We start from the raw sequence: 26,364 nt of genomic DNA on the forward strand, positions 1-26,364 counted from the left end.
TTACCAAAAAATGTGGATCCGATGCTCGAGTCATACCCTGCCTCTGTGCTGCCAACTGGCCCTGAGACACGGGGCTCATTACTTAACCTCTTTAATCCTGAGTTTTCCTCATCTGTTCAGTGGAGACAGTCACAGCACCCCTCTCCAGGGACTGAGAGACACTGCAGGTGAGCTGTTTTGCACAATACCTGGCATTTAGTGAATTTGCAGTGAACTGATAACTGCTGTTATGATCTCAGAAATCTAGAAGCAAACGCGGAGCAGAAAAACGACAGGTTGATGGAGAGCAGGTGGTGCGTGGCAAGGGTGAGCCCAGAGCCCCGGGGTCTTGTGCCCTTGCTTCCAGTGCTTATACCCCGGTTGGGTGGTTCCCCCCAGCATCCCCACTCACTTGAGAATAGGCTCTCTCTTTGTCAAGAGTTGGCTGCAGAGAGAAAGTTGACCATTTGGCCAGAACTGGGAGAGCTTCCACAGGAGAACATTTTATTGTCTGTAAACTCTTCTTTGGTAAACAAGAAACCCAAAGGGAAAAGGTGCACACTGCATCAAGAAAAGGACAAGGCTGACGCCCACCACGAACAAGGAGCTCAGAGAGACAGCTACACCATTAGCGAGGTGGGGCAATGGGGCCTGGGGGGTTGGGGTGGCTGGTGGCATGGGGGAGAGGCGGAGGAGAGGGTCCACTCTGTTGGACATAGACGTCTAAATCATACAGCGAGTGAGCTCATGCATCACAGCAAAGAGAACCAGGGACCCCCGTCCGTGCCCCTGCCCACCTCCCATGAGGTTGGTGCCCCCCTGCACAGAGTGCTGTGCCCGGTCAGCCAGGGTGGGGTTGCAGGGGGCTCCAGGGGGCCCGGCAGCAGCCCCTTCTCCATTTCTCCTTTCCTGCTCTGCAGGCTGGCGTGTGCAGGTAGCAGGGACAGTCACAGGGATGCTCAGGATCTCTGGGTCTGGGTGGCAGCGGCAGGGCAGCAGGGGCAGGTTCGAGGGGGAGGTGGAGAAGCAGCCCCCATCCCCTGTTTTACAGGGGGGGCTCACTGCAGAGGACAATCTCCAGGTCCTTGCGGTAGAGCTTTCCCGCCTCAGCCAAGGACATGACGCTCTTTCTGTAGCTGGTGAGCTGCTGGATGTTCATTTCCTGGGAGACAGAGGGAGAGGTTAAGAGCAGGTTAAGAGGAAGGTGCCCCCACCCCCCCTCCCCAAATGGCCCTCCTGTTCATTCACCAGAACCTTTCCCTTATCCCATCTCAGTGCAAGTAGCTGAGAGGCATACCGAGCATGGGCTTTGGGGTCAGAAACCCCTGGGTTAAAATGCTCTCCCTTTCACTTACTAGCTGCGTTGCCTCGGGGAAAGTATTCAGCTTTTTCTAACTCTCAGCTGCCTCATCTGTAAAATCAGCACAGGAGTAAGTCTGCCTCACTGAGGTGTTCTGATGATTAGATGAGAAATGAATGTAAACAGCATCGAGCGCAGTCCCTGACACTCAGCATGCTTGCCAAACAGCAGCATGCTCGCCAAACAGCAGCTATTGACACCAGTCAGTATCTACATACAGCTTCGCCAAATTCCTCTACCTCACTGGGCTTCCATTCACTCAGTCTGCTGGGTCCCTTTGGGTGAGAAAGAGAATGCCAGGGAAACTCCATGGTTTTGTCTTTGCGCTAAGCCTCACCCAGCGGAACAAGGAATTCTAATTCCTCTCTCCTCCAGGGGCAAAGCCTACCAGCCTACTCCTTGTTCACGGACACCTTGAGGCCTTCGGAGGCTCTAAGACAGGTGACTCATGGTCTCATATAAAATGGAAAACTGAAAGTGATAGTCATCCAGTCGTGTCCGACTCTTTGAGGCCCTATGGACTGTAGCCTGCTAGGCTCCTCTGTCCGTGGGATTTTGGAGGCCAGCACTAGGCAGAACACCAGCATCTGATACGCCTTGTGTTGCTTTGGATGCAAAGAGCCAGTAGTACTGAAATACAGCAAAGTCATCATCATTGGAAAATCACTTAAGCAATTTTCTTTTTCTTTCCCTCCTCCTTCCCCTCTACACCTCTTTCCTTCCCCATCCCCTCCCTCCTTCCTTCCTTTCCCCTTCTCCTCCTCTTGTATTGAACCTGTTGGCAGATCTTTTTTTTTTTTTAAATACTTCTGTACTAATAGGTCATTATCCCCATGAGAAAACTGAGGTGTGAAGACTGAGGTATTGGCTAAAGGAGGGAACCAACCCTACAGCCACGAACAGTCTCAGTCCCCTGAGTCCTGAAGGCTGTGTAATTCTTTACCTGGCTCACCGGTACTCAGTGCTGGAGGGTCAGTCTTTTATTGCGTTCTTTGGTGACATCTCACATGACTGATCTCTGGGTTTGTGCTATCAGCCAGTCCCCAAGGCACTTTGCAAACATCTCTAACTTCCCTAACGTTGTGAAGTTCCTGGAAATGTCACCTAGTCCATAACACCGAGGTGTGCCTGAGCGACCTATCCCTCAATCAGGAGCCAAGGAAGGGACCCCATATATCAACCACGAGCCTGAGAAAATCCTCTGATTCAGCATGGCCTGATAAGTTCAAGCAGAATGAAGGGAAGAGGCTGCTTCCTTTCTGTGTCTAGAAGCACTGTGTGAAGCTGGGGAAGGCTTTAGCAGTTGCAGTTGTCTTAGGAATGCTAAGAATATGTCAACGTTTGAGCCCATCAGCCTGTCCTGCAGGAGCCTCAGACATTAATCTGCTTCAAAACCGATTCACTGTCCATGTTCTGCTGCTGCTGCTAAGTCGCTTCAGTCGTGTCCAACTCTGTGCGACCCCATAGACGGCAGCCCACCAGGCTCCCCCGTCCCTGGGATTCTCCAGGCAAGAACACTGGAGTGGGTTGCCATTTCCTTCTCCAATGCATCAAAGTGAAAAGTGAAAGTGAAGTCGCTCAGTCGTGTCCGACTCATAACGACCCCACAGACTGCAGCCCACCAGGCTCCTCCGCCCCTGGGATTTTCGAGGCGAGAGTGCTGGAGTGGGGTGCCGCCGCCTTCTCCGCACGGCCCATGGAGGCACCGCCAAAATGGCACGTGCCTCTGCCATGTGGGGTCACCTAAAAGTGGTCGTTCCCTTCCCACCTCAGGCTATTTACAGGCATGTAGCTCTCTCTACTGATTCCTTTTTCTTGATCTCCATGTGCTAAGTCTGGTGGTTAGTGCTGGTGGAAGGTTCCCAGGTAAACCGCTTTATTAATATCCTTGTTCTCTAACTTTCAGAATTTTTCTTAACCACAACACCTGACTTTTTGTTTGTTTGCACATCTCAGAAAGTCAAGCTGTGTAGCCATATGAGTTGTCTTTTGTGGGAATCAGGGAAGAGCCTAGTTAGGTGATGACCACAGAATTCAGGTTTCTCCCAAGATTTAATGCCTGCCCTCAAGGCCCATCAGCCTCAGGCGTAACATAGGGTCATATGGAGAAAAACTATACCTTTTTATTCCAATTACTGTGAAGCATCTTTTTCATTATGATGCCCAACATCCCTTGAACACATAAGGATACACAAACGATTTTCTCCAAAGTTTGGTACCAGGAAAAAGTTTGCCAAGTTCAAGCACGTGATGAGTAATTCCTTCTTCCTAGGAAGTATTTGCACATGATTTATTTTCTGCCTCTTTCAAAAAGCTATTATAGGTAACGTTAAAAAAAATAAACAGGGTGAAAGAAAAGGATGATATTCAGGATAAAGATAAAGAGGTCAGAAGACACTTGGAAAGGGAGACAGATTGATTCAGCAGCCACGATGGATTTTTTTCCCTGAAATTAGGAGTTAAATTTAGTTCTTGCCTGACTGCCCAGGCAGTTAGACAACGTAGGGAATTATAGATCACTCATCATCTAATTAAAGAAAGCAGCAAAAAAGCTATTTGCTCAGAGAAAGACATTTTCCAGGAGGTGGAGGAAGATGCTGCCAAGACTCGTCTCCTGGTTCCTCTTTGGCCTGTGTCCTCCCATCCTGGGAACCAAGACGAGCCGCTGGGGACTGCCCAAGAGGCAACATGACCAGGCAGAGTAATGGAGTCCAGTTCCCAGCCTTTCCTTCCAGGGAACAAATTTGTCAGGGACTTCTGTTAGCCCCTTCCCCAGCTCAAGATTCTAGAGTCAATTCAGAATACCCTCAACTCCCACTGGCCCTGCTCCTCCAAATCTCTCCTAGTGTAAAAGTCTTTTTTTTTTTTTTTGGCCACGTAACTGACACTTCCAAGAAGTGTGCCACGTCGAAACTGCCATGGCCTCACAGCTGTGTTGTTGACATCAGTCAGCAGGTGGGGGCAACCCACGTGTCTGTCTGTGGACGAACAGATAAAATGTGGGAGAGACACACTACGTTATTCAGCCTTAAAAAGGAAGGAAATTCTGACATATACTATAACATGGATGAACCTTGAGGAAGTCACATGAAGTGAAATAAGCCAGACACGGAAGACAAATGCTGTATGACTCCACTTGTATGAAGTGTCTAGAGCGGTGAGATTCACAAAGACAGAATGTAGAATGGTGAGTGCCCGTGGCTGGGGGCAGGCAGCAAGGGGGAGTTACCATTTACTGGGTACAGACTTTAATTCTGGGGAGACAGAAAGAGTGCTGGCCAGTGGGGATGGTTGCAGAATGCTGTGAATGTACTTGATGCCACTGAGCTGAACACTTAAAAGTGGTTAAGGTGGCAAACTTTGGTACGTGTATTAAAAAAAAAATCAACCATGAAAAGAACCCAAAAAACTGCTGTTGCCTTGTTAGGGGTAATCAGAGGGGAGCACGATACACTCCTTGGCCAGCCTTCCCACTTCCACACCACCTCTGTGACAGCACCCCACCTCTGGGCTAAGCCCCTCACCTTCTTGTTTTTCTCATACAGATCCTTCAGGAGGGCGTCCAGTTCATTCTCATCAATGTAGCCACTTCCGTCCTGGAAGGGAGCCAAGGGTCAGCACAGAGCCTCAAAACTCATGCTAACCCCTGATCAGAGTTTAGCTTTGCTAAGGGTCTTTACTCTGAGCAAAAGAGGTGCCCAAATAACATGTCACTTCTGACTTTGCCAGTCACTGCAGCAACGTGAGGGCGCAGGGCAAACTGCTGGCAACCTTCCCTTCAGGTATTTTACATTTGCGTTGAAAATGTAAATGAGGTTCAAGAAGCATTTTGCTAACTCCCTGGGTATTGAATCCCACAATAGTATGTCAGGATAACATGGGGCTATTTACCCCAAACCTGTAGTTCTAAGGAAAACCACTGGAGTCACCAGGCAAGGGCAGCTAAGAGAGGGGTGACAGTGGTACAGAGGTCCTCTCACTCCCCACTTCCTAGAAGGACAGCAAGGTGATGGCCTGGCACCAGGGGGGCAGTACTAAGCACCTCCTGCCTTTGGGCCCCAACAGTGTAATCGCATCCTAGTCCTGGGCACGACCCTCTTCCCTTCCACGAGCTATTCTCTCCTGTACTTTGAAGGAACCAAAACCTTGGGTCCCACAAGCCACACGTTCTTAAGGACATTTATCTTCTCGTATAGCAGAAGGTGCTGCAGGGAATCCAAAGGGACAGGAAGGAACTGCATGGCCCAGACTGTGGCTCCAACAGCTTGTTTACTTCTAAGGACCAAGGTGAGCATTCTGGTGGTGGGGGGGTGACTGGGATGGGCCTCCTGCTTTTCCATCCACACTGTCCTCTTATCTTACCTTGTCATAAAATGTGAAGATCGCGTTGAACTCCTCCGAGGTCAGCTTCATGCCCTAGAAGGCCCAAGGTATTAAAGACAGAAGCCAAAGCCCTGCAGAGTGTGTGTGTGTATTTTGAGGAAGGGTGAGCTTAGCGGGATGAGGGGATGGGAGGAATCGAAGAAAAGCAAAGTCGCTCTTTTACCTGAAATTTAAGCAGGAAGTTTTCCTGTACAGGCAAGAGTCTGGAAAGATAATGTTAGAGCAGTAATTAGGAGCTAGAGCAGAGGGAGGAACAATGAGGACCTGGGGGGATGCAGAGGTAGTATCTGTAGTTACAGAAACGATTTCTGAGCACTTCAGAGGAAAGTTCAAAAGAGAGGGAGATGGGACGTTGAGGTGATGCTGATCACTATTTGATCTAACTTTGATTTGAGCTTTGGGACACCCGGCCTGTCACTTTCCCCACTGGTTGATCTTGGTGATGAAATGGTAGCCCAGGGATTATCAGCCAGGGTCTTGTGAAAAGTGATGCTGGGGTGAGTGAGGTCGGGCACTTACCGGGACATCTCCGAGAGGCCCAGTTTGCCATCCCCATTCAAGTCAAACATCCGTAGCTGTTGGGGACAGAAAGTGGTGCTTGGATTATTTGCTCTGACCTTCTCTCATGTGAGACCTTGACCCGCCATCCCCTGTACTGGAGAGGGAGGAACATGGCGGAACATGCTCATGCGTCCTCTGAGGCGCCTGGGGGCAGGGAACAGCATGGGCTAAATCAGCAGGGCCTTGGGCGTGGCTCTCCTCTCCCCTTTCTGAGGGACAGGGCTGCAGAGGACAGAGGCCAACACTCAAGGCCCCCCTCTCCAAGTTTACCCTCCCCTGGAGCTGTGGAGGCTGTCACACAAACAGATGCTCTGGTCTTACTCTGGCCCAGGAGCATCTGGCGGAGTGGGAACCTCAGAGAGAAGGTGCTGGGGCCATGAACTGGCATCTCTCTCGCCAGCTGCCGCTGGGAGTCACTTTTCCCCGGCCTGAAGAATCAGCCAACTAATGACCCCGCAAACCCCAAATCCCACCGATTTGGGTCCCATATCCTGTGCCCTGGCCACTCACTATGGTTTGGGTGTACTCTTGGAGCTTGGGTTCATCATATGGTCGGTTCGCCTTCTTCAGCAGATCAGACAGGAATCCCTGGAATAGGAAAGGCCTCTTCAGAGCTCCTGACCCAGTCTCTCTGCCCCTGACTCACTTACTTGTTCCTTCAGTCACTCAATCTTGCTTTCTGAAGCTCATCATTTGCGTAGCTTGCAGCCCTCATAATCCCCTCACCCCCTAATGCTCGTGGAGTAATCCCAAAGGAGGCAGGAACTGCTAAATGCAACCTCATCCCATAGGACAGGTGGTAGCAACCGGCTCTGGCTCCTCAGAGAGCTCAGAACACATGCTAAGTCATGCCTGGAGATCCCTGGGTCTCGAGGAGTTTGGTAGACATACAAGCCAGAAGGCCAAACTGCTGGAAGACTTTGAGGATGCCTGTTCTGGGCACTGATGTGCTGAGGAGTGTGAACTGGTTGTACTCTGTGACCTGGCAGCTCCAGGTTGCTGATTTCACATGGCCGAATACATCCAACCATTCAGAGCCAGGCCTGGGTATCCCTGATCAGGCCACACACCCAACTTCTTCACCCAACATCTCCTCCCTCCCCAGGTTCCTTAAGCCCACCACCATGTGGGCCTCAGGCCCATTCTCCATCTTTCTACACCTTCCCTGACAAGGCCCATCCTACCTTGAGCTCATTGGCTTCAATGTAGCCGCTTCTGTCTGTGTCATACTTCCGCCAAGCCTGCAACGGGAATGTCAACCTATTCACAAAGATTTATCCACACCTATAAGCTTCCCTCCATCTCTGTCTAGCAGGCCAGGCTGGGTCTCCATATTCAAGAATATCACAGTGGAACGGGGACATTGAGATGGTTTAGCCCAGTGCCTTCCATTTTGAAGATGAAGAAATAAGGGCAAGTGTCTTGGCCAAGGTCACATAGAGGAGAAAAAAGCCTTGCTGGGACAGGGTCTGCCTACTCTAACCGGCTTCACAATCATCTTGTAACCAGGGTTAGTTTCCTTAGATCCCAGCCAGGCAGATTTTACCAGGACTAGCACTAGGATCTGTGGACCCTGTTTTTGTTGTGGGTGTATTGAGTGTTCTTTCACGGTTGTGGAAGCCTCTCATTCTCTGCGCGGGCCCTGGGGGCAAGGGTAAGACCCCTCTGGAGGGGCAGAAACAGATTCTGGTTACTCCTCACTATACTGTGTCCTCTGCCCCTCGTCGCGAGGCAGCATGGCAGCCATGTCTGAGGATGGAACAGAACTGGTAGTGTAATCAGTTTGTTTAGACTATCCCAAGGCCACTCCACCATCTTTCTGATAAAAATCATCCCCCCTCCTTCGTTTTTTAGGAAGCTACCCCTCTCTCGTGCTCAGTACACATGGTTCAAGAAGGGATGACCAGTCTCCAGAGGTAGACATGTGACCTAGGCCTGACCATCAGTCCCTCCCTGGAGTTTGCTCCGTTACTGGTTCTGGGCTCTGATCTGAGACCCAGTTAATTGCTGCATGCATTGGGTCCCTGTGAGAAACCAGGGAACTGTCTGTTGACCACAGCATCTGGAGGATCAGAGAGAAACAGAGCTTCAGCAGGTGATGTGGTTCTGACCACCTCTTTCCTCTCCGTACTATCCATCTGAGCAGGCGCAGACATTACACAGGAGAAACAGGAGAAACTGTCCATAAACTTTCCACCTCCCTAATTCCCTTCTCCTTGAAGGTGGCCTGAACTCGGTGACTCACTTCTAATGACTAGAATGTGGCAGATGTGGTGGTTCTGCCTTCCCAGACGAAGTCATAACGGCAGTGAGGCTGCCTTCTTGTTCTCCCCCTTGGGTCACTCACTCTGGAGGAAGCCAGGTGCCATGGTGTGAGGACACTCAAGCAGCACCATAGAAAGATACATGGAGGGAGCGCCTGAGGCCCCTTGCCAACAGCCACAGGTGACTGCCATCCCGGAGGGGCAGCTTCCAGCCCCAGTCGAGCCTTCAGATGACTGCTGCCCTGCTGACATCTTGACTCTGAGCCAGAGTCACTTGCCTGAGCTTTACCAAATTTCCACAGAAACTGAGAGATGATAAAATGTTTGTGGCCTTAGGCTGGTAAGTTTGAGGGGGCAATTTATTACATAGCAATAGGTAACTAATAGAGTGGTCCTGAAAAAATCTGGTCCTGAGTATAGCTGTCCTGAAACCCAAGCCATCTGGTGGGAGGAGGGAATGCCATGTTGAGGGGTGGTGGTGATGGACGTGGGTGTATCTGTGCAAAGAGGCCCAGGGAACCCTGTTTCCCTAAACTTTGGTCCGTTTTGGTGCCTGACCATAGTTCTTAGATTTTCTTTCAAGTCGTCTTCCCTTAATTTTCACTCCCTTCTCCCCTAGCCCCAAACAGCACACCTAGACACCAGCAAAGCTTGATTTTTCTAAGAGTCAGCAGGCACTCATTCTTTTCCCAGATTTGATCTCCTGCATCCCTAGCTCCTCCACATCATGCCCTCCACTTAAAAAAAATTGTTTTCATTAGAGTTGATTTAAAATATTGTGTTAGTTTTGGTGTATAGCATCATGATTCAGTTATACATTCAGTTTATACACACACACACACACACACACGCGTTCTTTCTCATGTTTTTTCCTATTGTGGTTTATCAGAGGATAATAAATACAGTTCCCTGTAAATACAGGGGCTTACGCTATATAGTTTATCTATTCCATATATAATAGTTTGCATCTGCTAATCCCAAGCTCCCAATCCATGCCTGCCCCCCTCGCCTCCCCCTTGGCAACCATAAGTCTGTTTTCTGTGTCTGGGAGTCTGTTTCTCTCTCATAGATAAGTTGATTTGTGTCATATTTTAGATTTCACATGTAAGTGATGTCATATGGTATTTGTCCTTCTCTTTCTGACTGACTTCAGTTGGTATGATAATCTCTTTCTCTATCCATACAGCTGCAAAGGGCATTATTGCTCTCTATTTTATGGCTGAGTAATACTCCGTATACATGTGTGTGATATGTATGTACCACACACTCACCTGTCTATGGCATGTCCCCCTTTTATTGGGAGCTGTGTGAGGATCTTTCCTCCCTTCCACCAAACTAGGCTGTGACTCTCACGGTATAAGTTTTGTCTTGTTCAGTCGCTCAGTTGTGTCCAACTGTTTGATATAGTAGTGACTCAAAAATTTTGATCCTGGTTTTTTGGAAAGTTATGTTGCTTGTAGACTTATTCTACATGAAACTTGGACAGATAGCTTTTGACTTGGGAAGAGAACTTTCTTTGGGGAAAGAAATGCCCAGCACCATCAAAATATTCTGTCTCATGCTCTGAAAGCCCACCCTTGAGTTAAGCACAAAGAAATATATGCAGATTTTCAAATATGACTTCACCAACCGCCTGCATGCATTGAGTGCATTAGAATTTGGTTTCCAGGTTGAGTCTTGACTGGGAGAAAAGTCAGACGCCCCCCCAAGTTGCCTGAGGGGGGATAACCTGAAGGGACTCCAGTGCTCACAGGAAGCAAGGCATTCAGCTGCCGTCAGAGTGAGAGCCTGCCAGCAGGTCTGCCTTCCCTCCCTGGGTCCACCGCAGCCCCGTGGCCTCATGCTGGGCGTCTCTCCCCTTCCAGCACTTAGTGCGCGGCCATCAGTGGGTCATCGTTCTCTTCCCATTCAAGGAAAAGAGTTCAAGAGACCCGGGCTTTGTGAAATAGGAAGAAATCCAGAGGTGTCACTAAAATTAGGAATTAAAATGTTGTTCTGAGCAGTGGGATGGAAACCATCCGAGAGCACGAGGCCTTCGGGGCTGCAGAGGGGTCTTTTCAGGTTTCCAGCCGACAGAGATGGAGCCAATGGACAGCCCCAGGAGGGGATGGTCCTGTAAGGCAGTGGGGTTCTCGGAAACTTGTGGGATGGGGCGGGGATCGGTAGTTACGCTGGGCTCAGCTTAAAGGATAAAGACAGGTAAAACATGGAACCATGTCAACCACACAGAAAGAAACCACTGATGATTTAGGGGCGGGTTTTGGTTTTGTTTTGCTCCTCTTTAGGCGTCTCTATACCCTGTAAGCTGTCATCCCCATTTTCCTGATCATAAGTGGAACAGAGCCAGGGTCTGGCTGCCTCCCTATCGAGAAAGGAGCAATCAGGTATAAATGCTCTCTTTTCTTTTCTCTTTTTTGGCCACACGGTGTGGCAGGTGGGATCTTAGCTCCCTGACCAGGGATGGAACCTATGCCCCTGCAGTGGAACCACAGAGTCTTAACCACTAGACCACTAGGGAAGCCCCTTATCTATAGACAGAACATTGACACTCACGATAGTCGCCCCCCTGACAAGTTCTATGTATATGCGACTTCTCCTTCTAGACAGGCAAGGGGGTCGCTAAGAACAGAATCCAGCATGTTAAATTACCAGCTTATGGGATTTTGCCATCTTGAAAAAACCGGAGAAAATCCTTTAAAGCACCGTAAAATTAAACCCATATCTAATGCTTAGGCATGCTGCCACTTAAAAAAATGAGTCTTCTACCCTGAGAATCCATTATTTCTAACTGACTTTCCATCCGTGTGGGGAACTCACTGCCATGTGTGTTCCTGGACTGTCTCTCCAGTCATTCTTAAGCAGTGAATCACAGACAGGAGATTACCGGTGGCTGGAAATGGATTTAACATGACAAATGGCAACTGGAGTTGTGTTGAAGGCCAGTTAGTTATCACAGCAGGCAGAGTGTGTGTGTGTGTGTGTGTGTGTGTGTGTGTGTGTGTGTGTGTGTGTGTATGTGTGAATGATGAGGGGATGAGTTGAATCTCACCTTGACGGACACATACGTTGAGGGGCTAGGGTGCAGAGCCCCAGAAAAATAGCAGAAAATATTTGGTAGTTTGCTGGATTAGTAATATATTTGGTTAAACTGTAAGGAATTTCCAATTTTTGTAAATAAAGAGTGATTAAATATGAGCAGTTTCTCATGGTTCAATCTATTTGAATATTACTCAGAAGACACTTGAGTTTCCTTGTCCTGTTCACATGAAGATCTCAGAGAATCCCTACTGCAGAGATGGCCACGTCCCTTTGAAGATGGACAGTGAAGCCATGAGCACAGTCAAAGCTCAAGCCTGGAAGGTACTGGACACTGGGATTCTCACCGGCCTTTTTCAGTTTTAGAGTGGTAGCTGAATCCATCCTTTCCCAGAATGCTTCTTGGAACTCTAAATTCTAGGAACGCTAATGCTATTGAGTGAGGCAAAAACATGAAAGAGTCTAGAAGCAAACTGAGTAAGCTGGTCTGTTTACTGCAGGACTTCCCAGAGCCTGTAATATGCAAACATCTGTGTCAGACACCCAGACGGGACGCAGAGTGTACACATGATTTCCCAAAGGTACTTAGTGAAGTGAAGTGAAAGTTGCTCAGTCGTGTCCGACTCTTTGTGACCCCATGGACTCTACAGCCATGAAATTCTCTAGGCCAGAGTACTGGAGTGGGTAGCCTTTCCCTTCATCCAGGGGATCTTCCTAACCCAGGGATCGAACCCAGGTCTCCTGCATTGCAGGCAGATTCTTTACCAGCTGAACCACACAAGGGATGCAAAAAGGTACTCTACCCAAGCTCACTTCTCACCTATCCTCCACACTGTAATGTGCACACGCATCACCTGGGGATCTTGTTAAAATGTAGATTCTGATTCAGCGGGTCAGGGACTCGGCATTTGTAACAAGCACCCAGTTAATGGTGACACTGATGCTCCTGGTCCACAGAGCACACTTTGAGTAGCTGAGCTACTCAGAAGGGGTTTGGTATCTTTCAGAGACCACTACTAGGCATAGGGTGGGCCTGTCTCTGAATGTGAGAGAAAGGCAGGCCCCAGTGTGCAAGAGAGAAGGCAGCGCCTTGGTCTCACCTCCATAAACTCAGTGCTGGAGCCCACGTGCTGCCTGAAGCACAGAAGGAAGTTCTCCTCGGTCGGCAGGATCTGTGCCAGCTGTGGGGATCAGAGAGTGACAGCAACATTAGAGCCCTGCCGGGGAAGGACGGAGAACAGCCAGTGCCAGGCAGCACGGAGCCACGTTTTGTTCCATTTTGCTTCCTTCCTTGGAAATGGGGGCTGGCAGCCCTTTAAATGGGAAGAAGGATTTTCTAAGAAGCGCTTCTGGGTGCCCCCAACCCTCTGGGTATGAGTAGCTGGAGGGACCAAAAGTGGTGCCACTTTAAAATGCATGTATTAAGACTCAAAGGAATACTTAAATGATTCCATAGATATGCAGTTCTAGAAAATGCAAAGCAATCTGAGATGGGTGGTTGCTGGGGCTCAGAGAACCCTTTTTGGAGTGATGGAGATGCTGTATTTTGATTGCGGCTGTATACAGCTATCTAAACTCATGAATTTTACAGTTCAAATTGATGCTGCTTGCTGTATATAAATTATACTGCAAACAAATCTGGTTTTTTAAAAAATGCAGGATGTGCCATTGGCTCCCCCCACCACCTTCTCTGCTCCTAGAGTGCTGGAGTCACAGGCAAATCCTAATCAGTCTCAGTTAAATGTAATAATCTCATTTCCCTGGCCAGTGATTGGCTTTTGGGTAGGAGTGACCTAGTCCTGGCCAATGAAATGTGAGGGGAGGTCTGCTGAGGGCACTCCTGGGAAAGGTTTCCTTGCTTTTATCAGGGACCAGTGAGGTGGGTCCTTTCTGCATCTGGATGTGATATCTGGAACTGCTGTAGCTAGCTTTCTTATCCAGCCTGGGGTTGAAGCCATTGTGGGGCAGAGAACAGAACCAGGAGAACTGCAGAGAAGCCAGGCTAGAGACCTGGCCTCTTTCACCACCAGCCAACCCTTCTAATGGTCTTTCTCCTTAGGAATCTCTTACAGTTTAAGCCAAGAGTCAGTGTATTATAGCCCATGAGCCAAATCTGGCTCTCCATCACCCCCAAAAGGGTCCCCTGTGTACTAGCAACCACCCGTCTCAAATTGCTTTGCCTCTTTCTGTAAAGAAACTTGCATTGGAGTGTGCCAGGGCCCATTTATTTACATACTGTTTGTGGTTGCTTTTGTGCCACAGTGGCAGAGTTGAAGAGTCAAGACAGAGACTGTACAGCTTGCAAACTCTGAACCATTGACCATAGTCTGTATCTTTACAGAAAAGGCCTGCTGACCCCTGGTTTAAGCCCATCTGAGTCAGGATGTCCCACCACCTTTACTTTAGGCTTCTATAGTGGATGGCCTTGGTGCCTTTTGCAGATCCCCTTCAACTAGGCTGGTGGGCCATCCCTCAGCTGCTGAGAAGGCTGTGAGCTAGTGGCTCATAGCTGCCCAGGAGAACTGCCCTCCACCAAATGGGCTGCCTCAGCCATCCTCCCCTCCAACCCCCATCCTGGAGTGCGCAGCCTACATCCAATACCTGATTGACATAGGGGTTCAAAGGACCACCATTCCACCCCTTACTTCAAGGTGGGACCAGCTCTGTGGCACAGTCCACCCTCCAGAGGCCCCCATGGGATCAGCTGAGACCACACCCTTGCTTGGCTTCTTCCTCTTCCCTTTCCTGCTGCTCTCTCTTCCCTTCTCTTGAAGTCCTACCCACTTGAATCTCTGTCTCAATATCTGCTTCCTGGGCGCTGCCCTCAGGCACCACGGTAACCAGTCCACCCCAGAAGGACTATGTCCTCCTTTGTCATTCTGGACCCCTTGACCATGGGTGGCAAACTGATTTCCAGAAGAGCTTGGTTAGGCCTGCACACATGTGCACATGTATATGTATAAGTGTGCATATGAAAAGTGAAAGCGTCGCTCGCTCAGTTGTGTCCGACTCTTTGCAGCCCCATGGACTGTAGCCCGCCAGGCTCCTCTGCCATCGTTAAACAGGAAGTCTTCAGACTGAGGTGGCCTTAATGCCTTAGTAGCCTACCTAAGCAAACCAAAATCTAAACACCCAACCAAAACAGCCAACTGGCTTTCCCAAATAATGTAACCACTCAGGATGTAGCCAAAGAACTTCTTTGTTTGCTACGGTCTCTTCTTTATAGAAGTCTCTGTTATCTTCTGTTGGTAGGATGTTCCTAACTATTTCGGGTTGGTACTGCTCTATTTGAATTGATTTTTGCTGAAAGAAACTCTTAAAATTTTTAATATGCCTCGGTTTATCCTTTAGCAGTATGTGTCTATCTATGCATATATAAATGTGTGTGTGTGTATATATATATAAACGTTATGCACACTACATATGTAAATTGTACACACACACACCCTCCTGTGGATGCCTTCAGGTGGGGCACAAACTCTCCTAACTCCCCAGTGCTCACCCTGTTTTCTGTCTTAAGTTCATCACACGTTTACAGTGCCTATTGGACCCTGAGAGCATTAAAGTTCTTTATCCCTGTCTTAGGCCAATGTTTGTTCCTCTTTCTTTGTGAGACAAAGAAAAAGTTCCATCTGTTCTCTTTGATCAGCTTGAGTGCTAGGGGCTTTAAGACCACCACCTCATCAGACTCCTGGAAGGATGCTCGTGCATGGGAAAGATGCAAGCAACCGATGACCCTTCCCACATAGCTCTTAGCAGCTAGGACTCAGGTCTGATGACTGTAAGCAGCTTAGACCCCAGGACTCACCTCCGCCATCTCGATTTTCCCGTCTGAGTTCTTGTCATACTTCTGCATGAATTCCTTCATCTTCTCCCCTAAGTTGTCGCTCTTTGACACCTGCAGAAAGACAAAGAGGACTGATTTTGCCATTAGGTCCCCTTCAAACCATGGATCTCTCACCCGTTTGGTGTGGCAATGATGGGGAGTTATTTCGCACCCAGATATACAGGTTGAACCTGTGTTCAGTTGGGTTGAACCAGTGGTCTGAGTAATCAAGGCTGTACTCTTCCCTCTTCAGGGTCCTTCCTTCTCAGTGCTCTCTTCTTTGAGGCTCATGCATGCCTGCGGAGGTGCGTCAGCTGTGTCTGACTCTTTGTGACCCTGTGGACTGTAGCCCGCCAGCCTCCTCTGTCCATGGGATGCTCCAGGCAAGAATACTAGAGTGGGTTGCCGTGCCCTTCTCCAGGGGATCGTCCTGACCAAGGGATTGAATCCGCGTCTCTTCTATCTGCTGCCTTGGCAGGCAGGTTCTTTACCACCTGTGCCACCGGGGAAGCCTTCTCTGAGGCTCAGTCATGTAATTTGCAAAGGGGAACATGACATGTGGAGATGCTGTGTACCACATAGGTAAACACACCCTCTGCCTTTGGAAGGGATTAAACGGTAAGTCTGTCAGAAGGGTGAGGATTTATTCCCATTGCAGATGTGAGAACTCAGGTCCCAACATTTTACCGAGGCAGCTTCTAATAAGTCCAGCTTATTGCAAGGCCCCCCAGTAGGTTCTAGGCACTCCACCAGAGCAAGGGGAATTGCTTGTTTTCTTCTTTAAAGACTAACTGGCAATTCTACAATGCTTTCACTGTGATTTTAGGCCTGGAAGAATGTGAAGAGAAAGTCTATATTAGCTGAGGGGTCATTTAAATAGTCCACTAGATGAGTGTGACTACTAAAAAACATTGAACTTCAAAAGTTCTGTTGGGCCATCATCACCTAACTTAAATTTAAGCCCTCCTTGAAGTTCGGAGAGCTTCTCTTGGTTTGGGGTGCTGCTGATTGATTATTTGCATTAACAAGCTCTTCCTTATCCTTAATTAATGATGAATTATTTTGGCATTTGATGCCTTTTCTTTGTTTCACTGAAGGTTTTCTAGTGGATGTGTGTTTCCTAGGATTGGGCCTAGAAGAATTCTACCAATTCTTACAGTCTTTTCTGAATCCCTTCTATTGTCTTTTTTTTTCTTTAACCTTTGGGACTGGTCTCAATTTGCCAATATGTGTTTGCTTATCAATATTTATTGCTTTACATTTATTTACAGATGTGCATGGAACGATCCTAGACCCTTATCACAAGTAAGGGTCTGTTTACCCTATTTACATTTCACAACAATCCCCATGAAGCTAGCAACCTGACTGTTTTACACACAAATGGAGGCTGAGATACAGTGGCTTCTCCTGAGGTCACCAGTTAGTACAGCCAGAATGTGAACTCATGATTCCCGTTTCCGAGACCAGTATTTTTCCTGCCACTTAACAGCTGCTCTGAAAACCAGTCCAGGATGATGTTAACTGAGAGTGTTGTTGACAGCCTTGAAAATCACCCCTGATGCCGTCTGAGGAAGGGAATGACTGAGAGAAGTACTTCAGATTTGAAGCACTTGATAAAATCGCATTCCTCCACCTACCCCACGATCCCAGGACCAGCTGAGAAGCCTGTGTTTTCCATGCTCTGGGCTTCATTATCCTAGTAATGAGGAGTGATCGAGGACTGTCGATAAACAAACCCATGAATCACCTCCAGCCCCTAAGCCCATCTCTTGGACATCCTCCTCAATGGGGCCCACTGCCGAGCTCAGAACCGTGCATTCACCAGTGGGCTTGTGACTCATCTCTCAAAGGCTCCATGAAGACTTGCTAATAATCAGTGGATTAGCCAGCAGACACGCATAAGGGGAGAATGGAGAGACCCGCCCGTGAAAAGACCCACAGGAGCTGCGGGAGGGAGCTGGTCTGACTCCATATATTTGAGAGCCAGATGAGAATCACAATGGACTAGCTCCAATCACCTTACCTTTTCAACATGTTAGACGCCCCCAAAAGGCTTTAGTGTCAGTAGTCCCAGGTTGGCGCCAGGAGGGACAAGGTACCTGCCATTAAGGGGCTGGGATGTGATTGGGAGTCACTCCAGGCCCTGAAGGGCAGTCTGACAGCTGCACAAATGAGCCAGTATGATCCAGCTCAGATACTGGTTTGGAGCAATCCTCCATTCTCCTCTTAGTCCTTGCTGAGGTTCCAGCCTCGGTTGGTCTAGAACAGTGGTTCTTAAGTAGGGACAATTCTGCATCCCCTGAAGGGGATATTAGCAGCGTCTGGAGACACTTTTGATTGTCACAGTTTGGAGGGGTGCTACTGGGATCTCATGGGTAGAGGCCAGGGATGCTGCTAATCACCCTACAATGTCCAGGACAGCCCCCCATGATAGTCGTTTACCCCAAATATCAGTAGTGTTCAGGCTGAGAAATTCTAGTCTTGAATAAAGGCACTGGAAACCCTCTAGGCATCCAATCTTGAGTCGTGATGCCTCTAAGCATATTAGGTAGGCTATGGACTCTTCCCTGGGAAAAAATAATGTTTATAGACACACAAAATTTTGCAGTTTTGGGTGCATTTATCAACCTATGGTAGACATGAACACCCCTCAATTCCAGACACCCAAGGATAGTGTGGTAAGGTACCCTTTTTAGGGACTATATCAATTTTAAAAATCCTTCCAAATAAAAGAAAAACTCTAAAGGTCAAGACGAGAGATGTCAGGCTGCTGATGGAATGCATGACCTAGGACAGACAATGCTCAAAGCCATGTTCAGGATGACAGAAAATTCCAAGCAAAGGGAGAGGGGACTGGGCTTACCATGCCAGAGCCTTTTCTTGCTTTCTCCAATTCTTGGAAAAAGTTTTCTAACTCTTTACCTTCAATATACCCATTTCCTGCAAAGATAGCAAAGAAAAAAAAAAGCAATGAATCTCCAAGCTAAATGGTAAGATTTACAGTGGGTGGGGTGGGGAGGTTGGGGGCTTCACGGAGAACTTGTTTTCCACACTGGTCATCAAGCAGGTGTCTGGGCCAACCCTGGACTGTTAGGGATGTGGGTCCTGTCCTCCAGGCATTTGCGACCATAGAAATCCAAGATGAATAACGGTGTTATCTTTGGAGTGTACATTTAGCAGAAAGCACAGGGAGGGGCCGGCGTCAGGACCATGCCGCAGAGGGAGCAGGGGCTGGCAGCTGTCCCTCCATTGCCTGCTGGGCAAGCCGCAGGAGCTGGAGCTCTAACAGGGGACAACAGGTTATCAGCCTCAAGGTTTGTGGGCAGGTGGCAAGCCCTGGTCACCAGTGTGGATTGGGTCGGAGGCAAAACTTGAGTCTTTGGTGTACTCAAGTTGGAGGCTATACTGAATTGAAGGTTGTCCACCTGGAACTCAGAATGTGACCTTATTTGGAAATAGTGTCTTTGCATATGTAATTAGTTAAGATGAGATCATACTAGCCCTAAATCCAGCGACTGGTGTCCTTAAAAGAAGTCCATGTGAAGACACTGAGAGATACTCAGGGAAGGAGGCCACGTGAAGACAGGCAGAGATCAGAGTGGTACATCTCCAAACTAAGGGGTGCTGTGGGTTGTTAGCCACCACCAGAAGCCAGGAGAGGGACATGGAACATATTACCTCTCAGAGCCTGGAGCCAACCCTGCCTACACCTTGATTTTGGGCTTTGCGCCTCCAGGACTGTCAGAGAATAGATTCCTGTTGTTTTACCTCCAGTTGTACTTTGTGGTGGCAGCTCCAGGAAACTGATGCAGAGAGAAGAGTGGAAGGAGAAAGGTGGGGTATCTATCCCATGGTATGGGGGGCACCTGATGTTTTAAAAAGCTCCCCAAGTGATTTTCATGCCTATAGCAAGATTTGGAAACCGCTGGCTAAAGGTCAAGTTCCAAATCTGAACTGAAGCAGTTGAGGAAGTTTCTCATAGAGAGTATTCAACTTGAAAAGGAAAGGGAGGTGGTAGCTTGTGTCAGGGGCGTGCAGAGTTACACACTAAACAAAGAGAATAAAGAAGACGTGTTTACCCTGGCCTTGGTGGAGGCTTTTGAGAGGGTGGAGGGGGATGTCAGAGTGGGTGGGAGTCTATGTTCTTCCCAGCCTCCCCTCCAATGCCCCATGATAATAAGTAACCTTACTGGTGCCCTCTAGTAGGAAAAATGCCACAATATGGAGAGTGTATGGAGGGCATCATGTGAGATAAATTATGTATTTTTATCTGCAGGGAAAATATACGATTGTAACTGCGGGTGGAGGGGGGGGTTAGTGCATGGTGGGGAAAGATTTGAGTTCCCTTTTTTCCTTAGGCTAGGGAGGTCATCTTTCTTCTAGGATGTTCTGCAAAGCTTCTTAGGAGAGCTGGAATTTCACGAGTGTGTGCCTACTGCCAGCGAGGCCAGCTGGAGTGGGGTGGCAGAAAGGGGGGCGGGGATGAAGGGCTTTCTAGACAAAAAGGCAGTCGCCAGTGGACAGTGACTCCGAGTTGGAGGAACCAGTACTTTGTGTCTCCCTGGGTTGCTCCCTGCCGTGATCTGGCTGTTCTTCTATTTCTCAGGCAGGGAGCTGAGCTCACCTTTGGGTCCAGGAGAAGCCCAAGGCTGCGATTGCAGTGGGGTGATGTGTGTGGAGCTCGTACAGTGAGCATACACTGGGGTTAAGTGTAGCAGAGGCCTCAGAGGTGGGCTGGCCCAGGGCTGGATGGACATGTGAGTCAGTGCCTGTGAGTCTGTTTCGCAAGTGTACTAGGAGGAGGCTGAAATAACTATGGGGCTACTTGGACAGCATGGGCGGAAGACCTCGCTGAGAAACCCCAGCTACTAGCAGAGGCAGCAGGGGCCCAGGAGCCAGCCAGGCCCCCGTGGAAAGAAACTCCTCCTGGAGTCCGACTTGTGCAGGCTGAATAGCAGCGGGCTGCATGACCCCTCTTGCCACCAGCACCTCATTCTGTGCAGAGGAACAGAAATGTAGGTTCAATTCTACAGCCTTTGTTTTTTTTTTTTGAACTGAATAACAAGTTCAACACTGTGGGAACTATAGCCAAGTTTAGAAATAGGCCTGTTCCCCAAGAGCATTTAATGGTCTCCTGGGGTGAGGGAACCACACAAGAACAGAGGTGTCTGCCAGCTGAAGGGAGAGGGTGAGGAGCAGAGGTTAGGCAGGCTGCAGGGGGCAGATGAGGCCCCTGCCATCACCAGGGCGTGGGAGAAGGGCTTCCGCTACCCTCGCTTCCCTCAGAGCAACTCCCTGCCCATCAGGCAGGAGGCACCTGTTACCAAGGCGGGAGTAGGGGACGGGTTGGCCTACCAGCTTCCAGGGAGGACTTCAACACTAGGCAGGTGGTTCGCTTTTTCTGTGACCATCTTATTTGGGGGTGGGGTGGCTGGCCACCCCACACATCTCATGGATTGGCATTGATAAGGATGTGGTTAACACAACAGCCATCCCTTCTGATCGCCACACCAAACCACACCCTGTGAGCATTAGCGAGGGGGCTGGGTGGAGCCAGGGGCCCTGCATCTTTCCTCATTCTAGGGTCACCACCATTCTTCACCACCACCGTACCTCGGTTTCCCCAAATTTTGAAGTGAGTCAGCACTTCTTTCCAGTTAATCTGGCTGCAGACACTTGGAAAAGCTTGACTGAAGAGTGCCCTGCCCCACGGCGGAGAGGGGTCTGTTCCTCACTGGCGTTTGTGTATACAATTTTCTAAGAGTTGAACAGGTAAGAGGAGCCTGAGTAAGAGCTGTAAGCCTATCACCATTTCTGTGACTGTTCACGTGATGTTGAGCCAGTCAATCTCTCTGAACTCTTGATCTTTCTTGATCTCTAAAGTGGCTGTAACTGTTTATGCTCAAAACTACTTATGCTCTTTTTTTTTTTTTAACTTTATATATAGAGTCATTGTAACAGCCACACAACACGCAGCTATGACAGGATTCTGGAAAATGTAGAATCTCACCTAACTTAAAAGCCTCATTTTATACTCTGTGCTCTTAAGGTCTTCCAAACCAATCGGTGGCTATAAACCCTTTGGCCCAAAGAGTTGCAGCATTACTGCTCAGCTTCGGAATCCTGGTTCTCATCCCAGGCTGGGTATTAGAGTCACCCAGAAAGCTATTAAAACCAGCACCAGTGCCTGGGCCCCACCCCCAGAGCTCCTGATTTAATGGGGTGGGGGTGTCTCCCTGGCATGTTTTCAAAGCTCTCTGGGCAACTGTGAGGTGCAGTCAAGACTAAGGACTGCTTTAGAGCAGCCTGTCTCAAACTTTAAGGTATGTAAGAATTACCCGGGGAGCTTGTTAAAATGGAAGTTCTAATTTGGCAGATCTGGAGTATGAGAGCTTGATGTCAAAGTGTGGTCTGTGGAATGGGAACACTGGAACTATGTGGTAGCTTGTTAGAAATGCAGAATCCCAGGCCCCACCCCAGCCCTGCTGATCAGAATCTGCATTTTAACAACGTAGGAGCGTGAACATTTGGGCACCGCTGCTTTTGAATGTGAGCTCTCCTTCCTAGAGAGACCATGCCTTTGGTTTCACCTTTGAGGCTGAGGTGGAGGGCTGGTGTGAACCCTGAGGTCGTAGACCAGGGTTTCATTTTAAGTGACAGCGCCTCTTTTGATAAGAGTGGCCTAGACCAGTACTATTCAGAGAGTGATCAGGGCCTGATGTGTCAGCATTACCTGGGAGCTTGTTAGAAATGCAGATTTCTAACTAACCCCAGACTGGCTGAATCAGAATTGTTGGCAGTGCAGCCCGAAAATGTGCTCTTGAACCAGCCCTCCTGTATGCTCCAGTTTGAGAAGCGTGGACCTGTGTGGCCATGCGTGCTCACCAATCTGTATTATTCTATGTTCCTTCTGTTTAAGGAAATCAAAGAGGGCAGTTAGGCAGTTTCAAGTTAGCTGCCCAAGAAAGCATCCAGAAGGCCATGCCTTCTGGGTCTCTGTCAGGAGCTCAAATTTATGAAAGGGCAAGTAACCTTCTACCCTCAGCCCTGGTTTTCTCTGGGACACATCTTACCCTTTGTGGCAAGAAATGGGCTTGCTCTGGCTCTGCTCCAGTATTAATAATATGCCTTTGCACAGTGTATACCATATAAAGAGCTCTCCAATTCCTGTCCCATCTGGTCTTCAGGACCCTGCCAGGTAAGCAGACGGGTGCTATCGACCTCACGTTAGAGAGAAGGAGTTTGAGGGGAAAGAGACTGAACTGCAGCTTACAGCCTGTTTTCCTTTGACTTGCTCCAGGGACAACCTCTGTCCATATCTCTATTTTGTTTTGGTTTCTCTCTTTGTCAGTCTTACACAGACAGACAGACAGACACAGACATATGTCTCCCAGAGGCTCCTGGGGGAAGAACCCAGTGCACACAGCTACTGGATGAATATTCAGACACTTGACTTTATCTGTATTTCTGCGCTGAGCTGCTTCTGGAACACTGGCTTTGGAGCTGGGTCCCCCAAACCTGTGGACATCTGGCAGCCTAATGCTGGGCCAGGTCCCAGGGGTGGAGGCCAGAAGGATGGGACAGATTGGGCAAGAGAGGAGGGGAGGCAGAGGGCTGAAGCCAGAGGCCCTGGATGGGCAGAGGCGGGATCTGATGCAATCTGCCAGGACAACCCCGTGGGTCAGAGCTGGAGAGGCTCAGTTCTTGAAGACCCGCACGCCTGCTCTATTAATTCTGGCTCCCTGGGTACTAGAAGAGTTTTCCCCAAGAGGTCTCCTTAGCCCTGGAAACCTCCCCCAGGGGCTCAGCTACTGAAAGTACTGAAGTCTAGAGGGAGATAAACAAGGCGAGTAGGGCAGGGATGCGGGATCGCTGCTGGCTGCCCTGGTGAGGCGGGGCAGGCTGAAGTGTCTTGTTTGTGCAAATGTCCCCATAGCTGCCTCCCTGGGGAGCCCCGGCTCTTCTCAGACACAGCTGCCTCCCCACTCAGCTGGCACCATCACCCTTGGAGAGGTTGGGCCATGGGGCACGAGTCCACACAAACGGCACCCCGTGCAGGGCTGGCGTGCTGTGGACATCCACACCAAAGGGCACTGTGGGCAAAACAAACGGGGGACTTGGGGGTGAAAGCGGAGGTGGGGTGGGGGCCTTATTCTTAGGGCTTACCCAGGTGGGGCGGGACGCTGCTCCCAAAGAACCCCAAATCCCGACCTCAGGCAAACACGGGACATGCGGACCCCACAGAGAAACACTGACAGGTTTAAAAGAAAACCACCCTCAGACAGCGCTGGCTCCCGCCTGTCTCAGACCCTCTGCCTGTAATGCTCCAAGAAGCAGTCATTTGTGTAAGTCCTGTGGTCATCTCGTGAACAGCACAGCTGTGCTGCACAGAAACAGCTGTCGCGTTTGTGTGAATGCCTAGGTACAGGATACTCTGTAGCCTTTCTGGGCAAGTCTTTTCCCTTTTATTGAGTCTGGTTGGAGTAGAGTTGCTTTGCTTTGTTGTATTGGTTTCTGCTGTGCAGCAAAGTGCATCAGTTATACGTACATCCACCCTTTTTTAGATTTCCTTCCCATTGAGGTTACCACAGAGCATTGAGTAAAATTTTCCGTGATCAACAGTAGGTTCTATTAGCTGTCTCTTTTATTCACCGTGCTGCGCTTAGTTGCTCAGTCCTGTCTGACTCTCTGTGACCCCATGGACTGCAGCCCGCCAGGCTCCTCTGTCCATGGGGACTCTCCAGGCAAGAACATTGGAGTGGCTTGCCATGCCCTCCTCAAGGGGATCTTCCCAACCCGGGGATCGAACCTAGGTCTCCCACAATGCAGGCAGATTCTTTACCGTCTGAGCCACCAGGGAAGCCCTGTTTTATGCACAGAGGTCTTCTTTTCAGTATCTCAAAAGCCCTCTTCATTAAGAATTCCAGGGCAAGCTGCCCAGGCCTCTCTCCACCTCTGAGAGGCACTGCCATTCAGCTTTCTTCAGCTTCCTCCATCAGGGACACAAGCTCATCGGTGACTGAGAGCTGGCCTGGCCGCTCTCCCTCTGGCCGGCCAGTGTTCCTTGTAGGGGGTGGGCTGGGAGGATGCTTCTGTTCTTACCCCTGTGGAGAGAGGTGGGAAGACTGGGCAGGGCCCTCCTTAGTTCTTGGTGGTCCTCCCTATCAGTAATTTTCAGTCCTTGGCGCCACACCGTATAGAGCAAGGCACAGGCCCTGTGCAAGGCTTTGAGAGCCTCCTGCATCACCAGGGCCATCTGGAGGCAGACAGAGGCCTAGAGAACTCTGGGCACAGGCCCACGACTGGAGAGAGATGTATTTCTTTTGGGGGGCAGTGCCCATAAAATTATTTTCTTCTTGACTCTTTTTATTATTTTGCTAATTATACAAGAAACACAGGCTCTTGTAAAACACTATAGAAATTAACATCAATAGTTAAAGAAAATGCCTTTTAATTTGACATCATCTACTCTGCAGAGAAGACCACTATTGTTATGTTCTTTCTAATATTTTCCATTGTACTTGTTTCATTAATAGTAAAAATGGGCTCATACTATAATAGTGTCATGCTGCAATTAAAAAAAATGTTGGTAATACATCTTGGACGTTTTTCCATGTCAGTATAGAAGCCCCATCTCAGTCCCATCGGTTGTATAGTATTCCATTGTAGAAATGAGAGGATTTATTTTCCTGTTCCCTAGGGAAGCACATTCTTTCTCAAAAGTTCAGTATCCCAAAGAACTTGGTAATAGACCCCTGTGTTCACACAGCTTTATGTATATGCAGGAGTGTATCCGTGTAGGATGCTTCTTGGGATGAGTGGGATTCCCTGCGCTGACGTGTGAATGTCTGTTGGCCTCTGGGAGAGAAGGTATCCCCACGCTTGCATCAGCTTCCAAAGTGTAGCAAAGGCCAAGGGCAGATCTTGGCTCCTCACAGACCCCCTCCTGATGGTCAGCAGAATAAGAGCCTGGTGGCCGTGTGGTCAGAACCACAGACAGGACAGTGTCAGCTTGGAACTGGGCATCTCTCTGAAGCCCGAATCCTGCACAGTGAGAAGGGTTCTGACAAAGGAGTGGCGAGGAAACAACAAAACAGGGGCTCAGTCATGTAGGGCACGCGAAGGTTGCCCAGCCGGGCTCGCAGAGCGCGCTTGGCCGCCGTCTCCTTCACCTCTGCCTTTGAGAGACGACACCCGAGCCTTTGCAAGCGCATGGCCTTGGGTGGCCACTGAGGAGGGCTGGGGAGGGCACCAGGAGAGGTGGGCCTGCCACCCTCTCACTTTGCCATGTGGTATCGTGAAAAGAGTGGTGCCTCTTTGAGGCCCAGCTTCCCGCTCGCCAGACACCTGCTCCTTCCTTTCTCCACCACAAGGCTGATGATAATCTTGGGGATACTCTCTTCGTGCAAAGTCACCAGGACGCTGGCATTTCCTCCTTGTTAGAGAAGGGCTGAGTAAGGGTTAGATCCCTGCCTCGTCCTCACTCTCCTCGAGTCCAGCTTCTCCTCGGACTCCTGGCCTCTGTTTACTAGAGTCCAGGAGGGGTGGGTCGGTGCTCCCTAGTGGCTGGGACTAATTGGGCTCCAGTGAGCTCACTCCAGAGACCTGGTGAGCCGAGTCTTCCCAGAGGTCTTAAACTCTCTGAGTGGCAGGAGAGTCGGGAAGAACCCCAAGATAAAAACAGAAGCCAGAGTTAGTAAGAGGAGGCCCAGCCAGGGCAGGGAGCACCTCGGGGGTGAGTGGGAAGCTCAGGGGTGAGAGTTCAGGAGGGGACAGATAGCGAAGATACAGAGCAAGGTGACCCACAGGATAATTCTTGGTCCTTTAGTGGAATTTCAGTTTGGCTGTAGCATCATTTTCTACCATCTCTGGCGTTTTAATCTCCTATGTTTTCCTTCTCTGTGAGGTCCACAGTCCCTCCTTGGAACTTCCCTGGAGCAGTGATCAGAGAGGGC

General features: G+C 49.3%; 1 protein-coding gene across 1 annotated transcript in view; it reads right to left on the minus strand.

Moving 5' to 3' along the window:
• CALB2 (calbindin 2) overlaps positions 462 to 26,364 on the minus strand; it is a 28,269-nt gene continuing 2,366 nt past the window's right edge. The window contains exons 2-11 of the mRNA XM_005692230.3: positions 18,273 to 18,349; positions 15,392 to 15,481; positions 12,684 to 12,764; positions 7,468 to 7,524; positions 6,794 to 6,871; positions 6,242 to 6,297; positions 5,886 to 5,925; positions 5,702 to 5,755; positions 4,864 to 4,935; positions 462 to 1,141 (exon numbers count right to left, since the gene is read on the minus strand). Of these exons, the coding sequence (XP_005692287.1) occupies positions 1,025 to 1,141; positions 4,864 to 4,935; positions 5,702 to 5,755; positions 5,886 to 5,925; positions 6,242 to 6,297; positions 6,794 to 6,871; positions 7,468 to 7,524; positions 12,684 to 12,764; positions 15,392 to 15,481; positions 18,273 to 18,349 (722 nt within the window). The 3' untranslated portion in view covers positions 462 to 1,024. The remainder of the gene's footprint in view (positions 1,142 to 4,863; positions 4,936 to 5,701; positions 5,756 to 5,885; positions 5,926 to 6,241; positions 6,298 to 6,793; positions 6,872 to 7,467; positions 7,525 to 12,683; positions 12,765 to 15,391; positions 15,482 to 18,272; positions 18,350 to 26,364) is intronic.

Source organism: Capra hircus, chromosome 18, assembly GCF_001704415.2.
Source record: "Capra hircus breed San Clemente chromosome 18, ASM170441v1, whole genome shotgun sequence".
Classification (NCBI taxonomy): Eukaryota; Metazoa; Chordata; class Mammalia; order Artiodactyla; family Bovidae; genus Capra; species Capra hircus.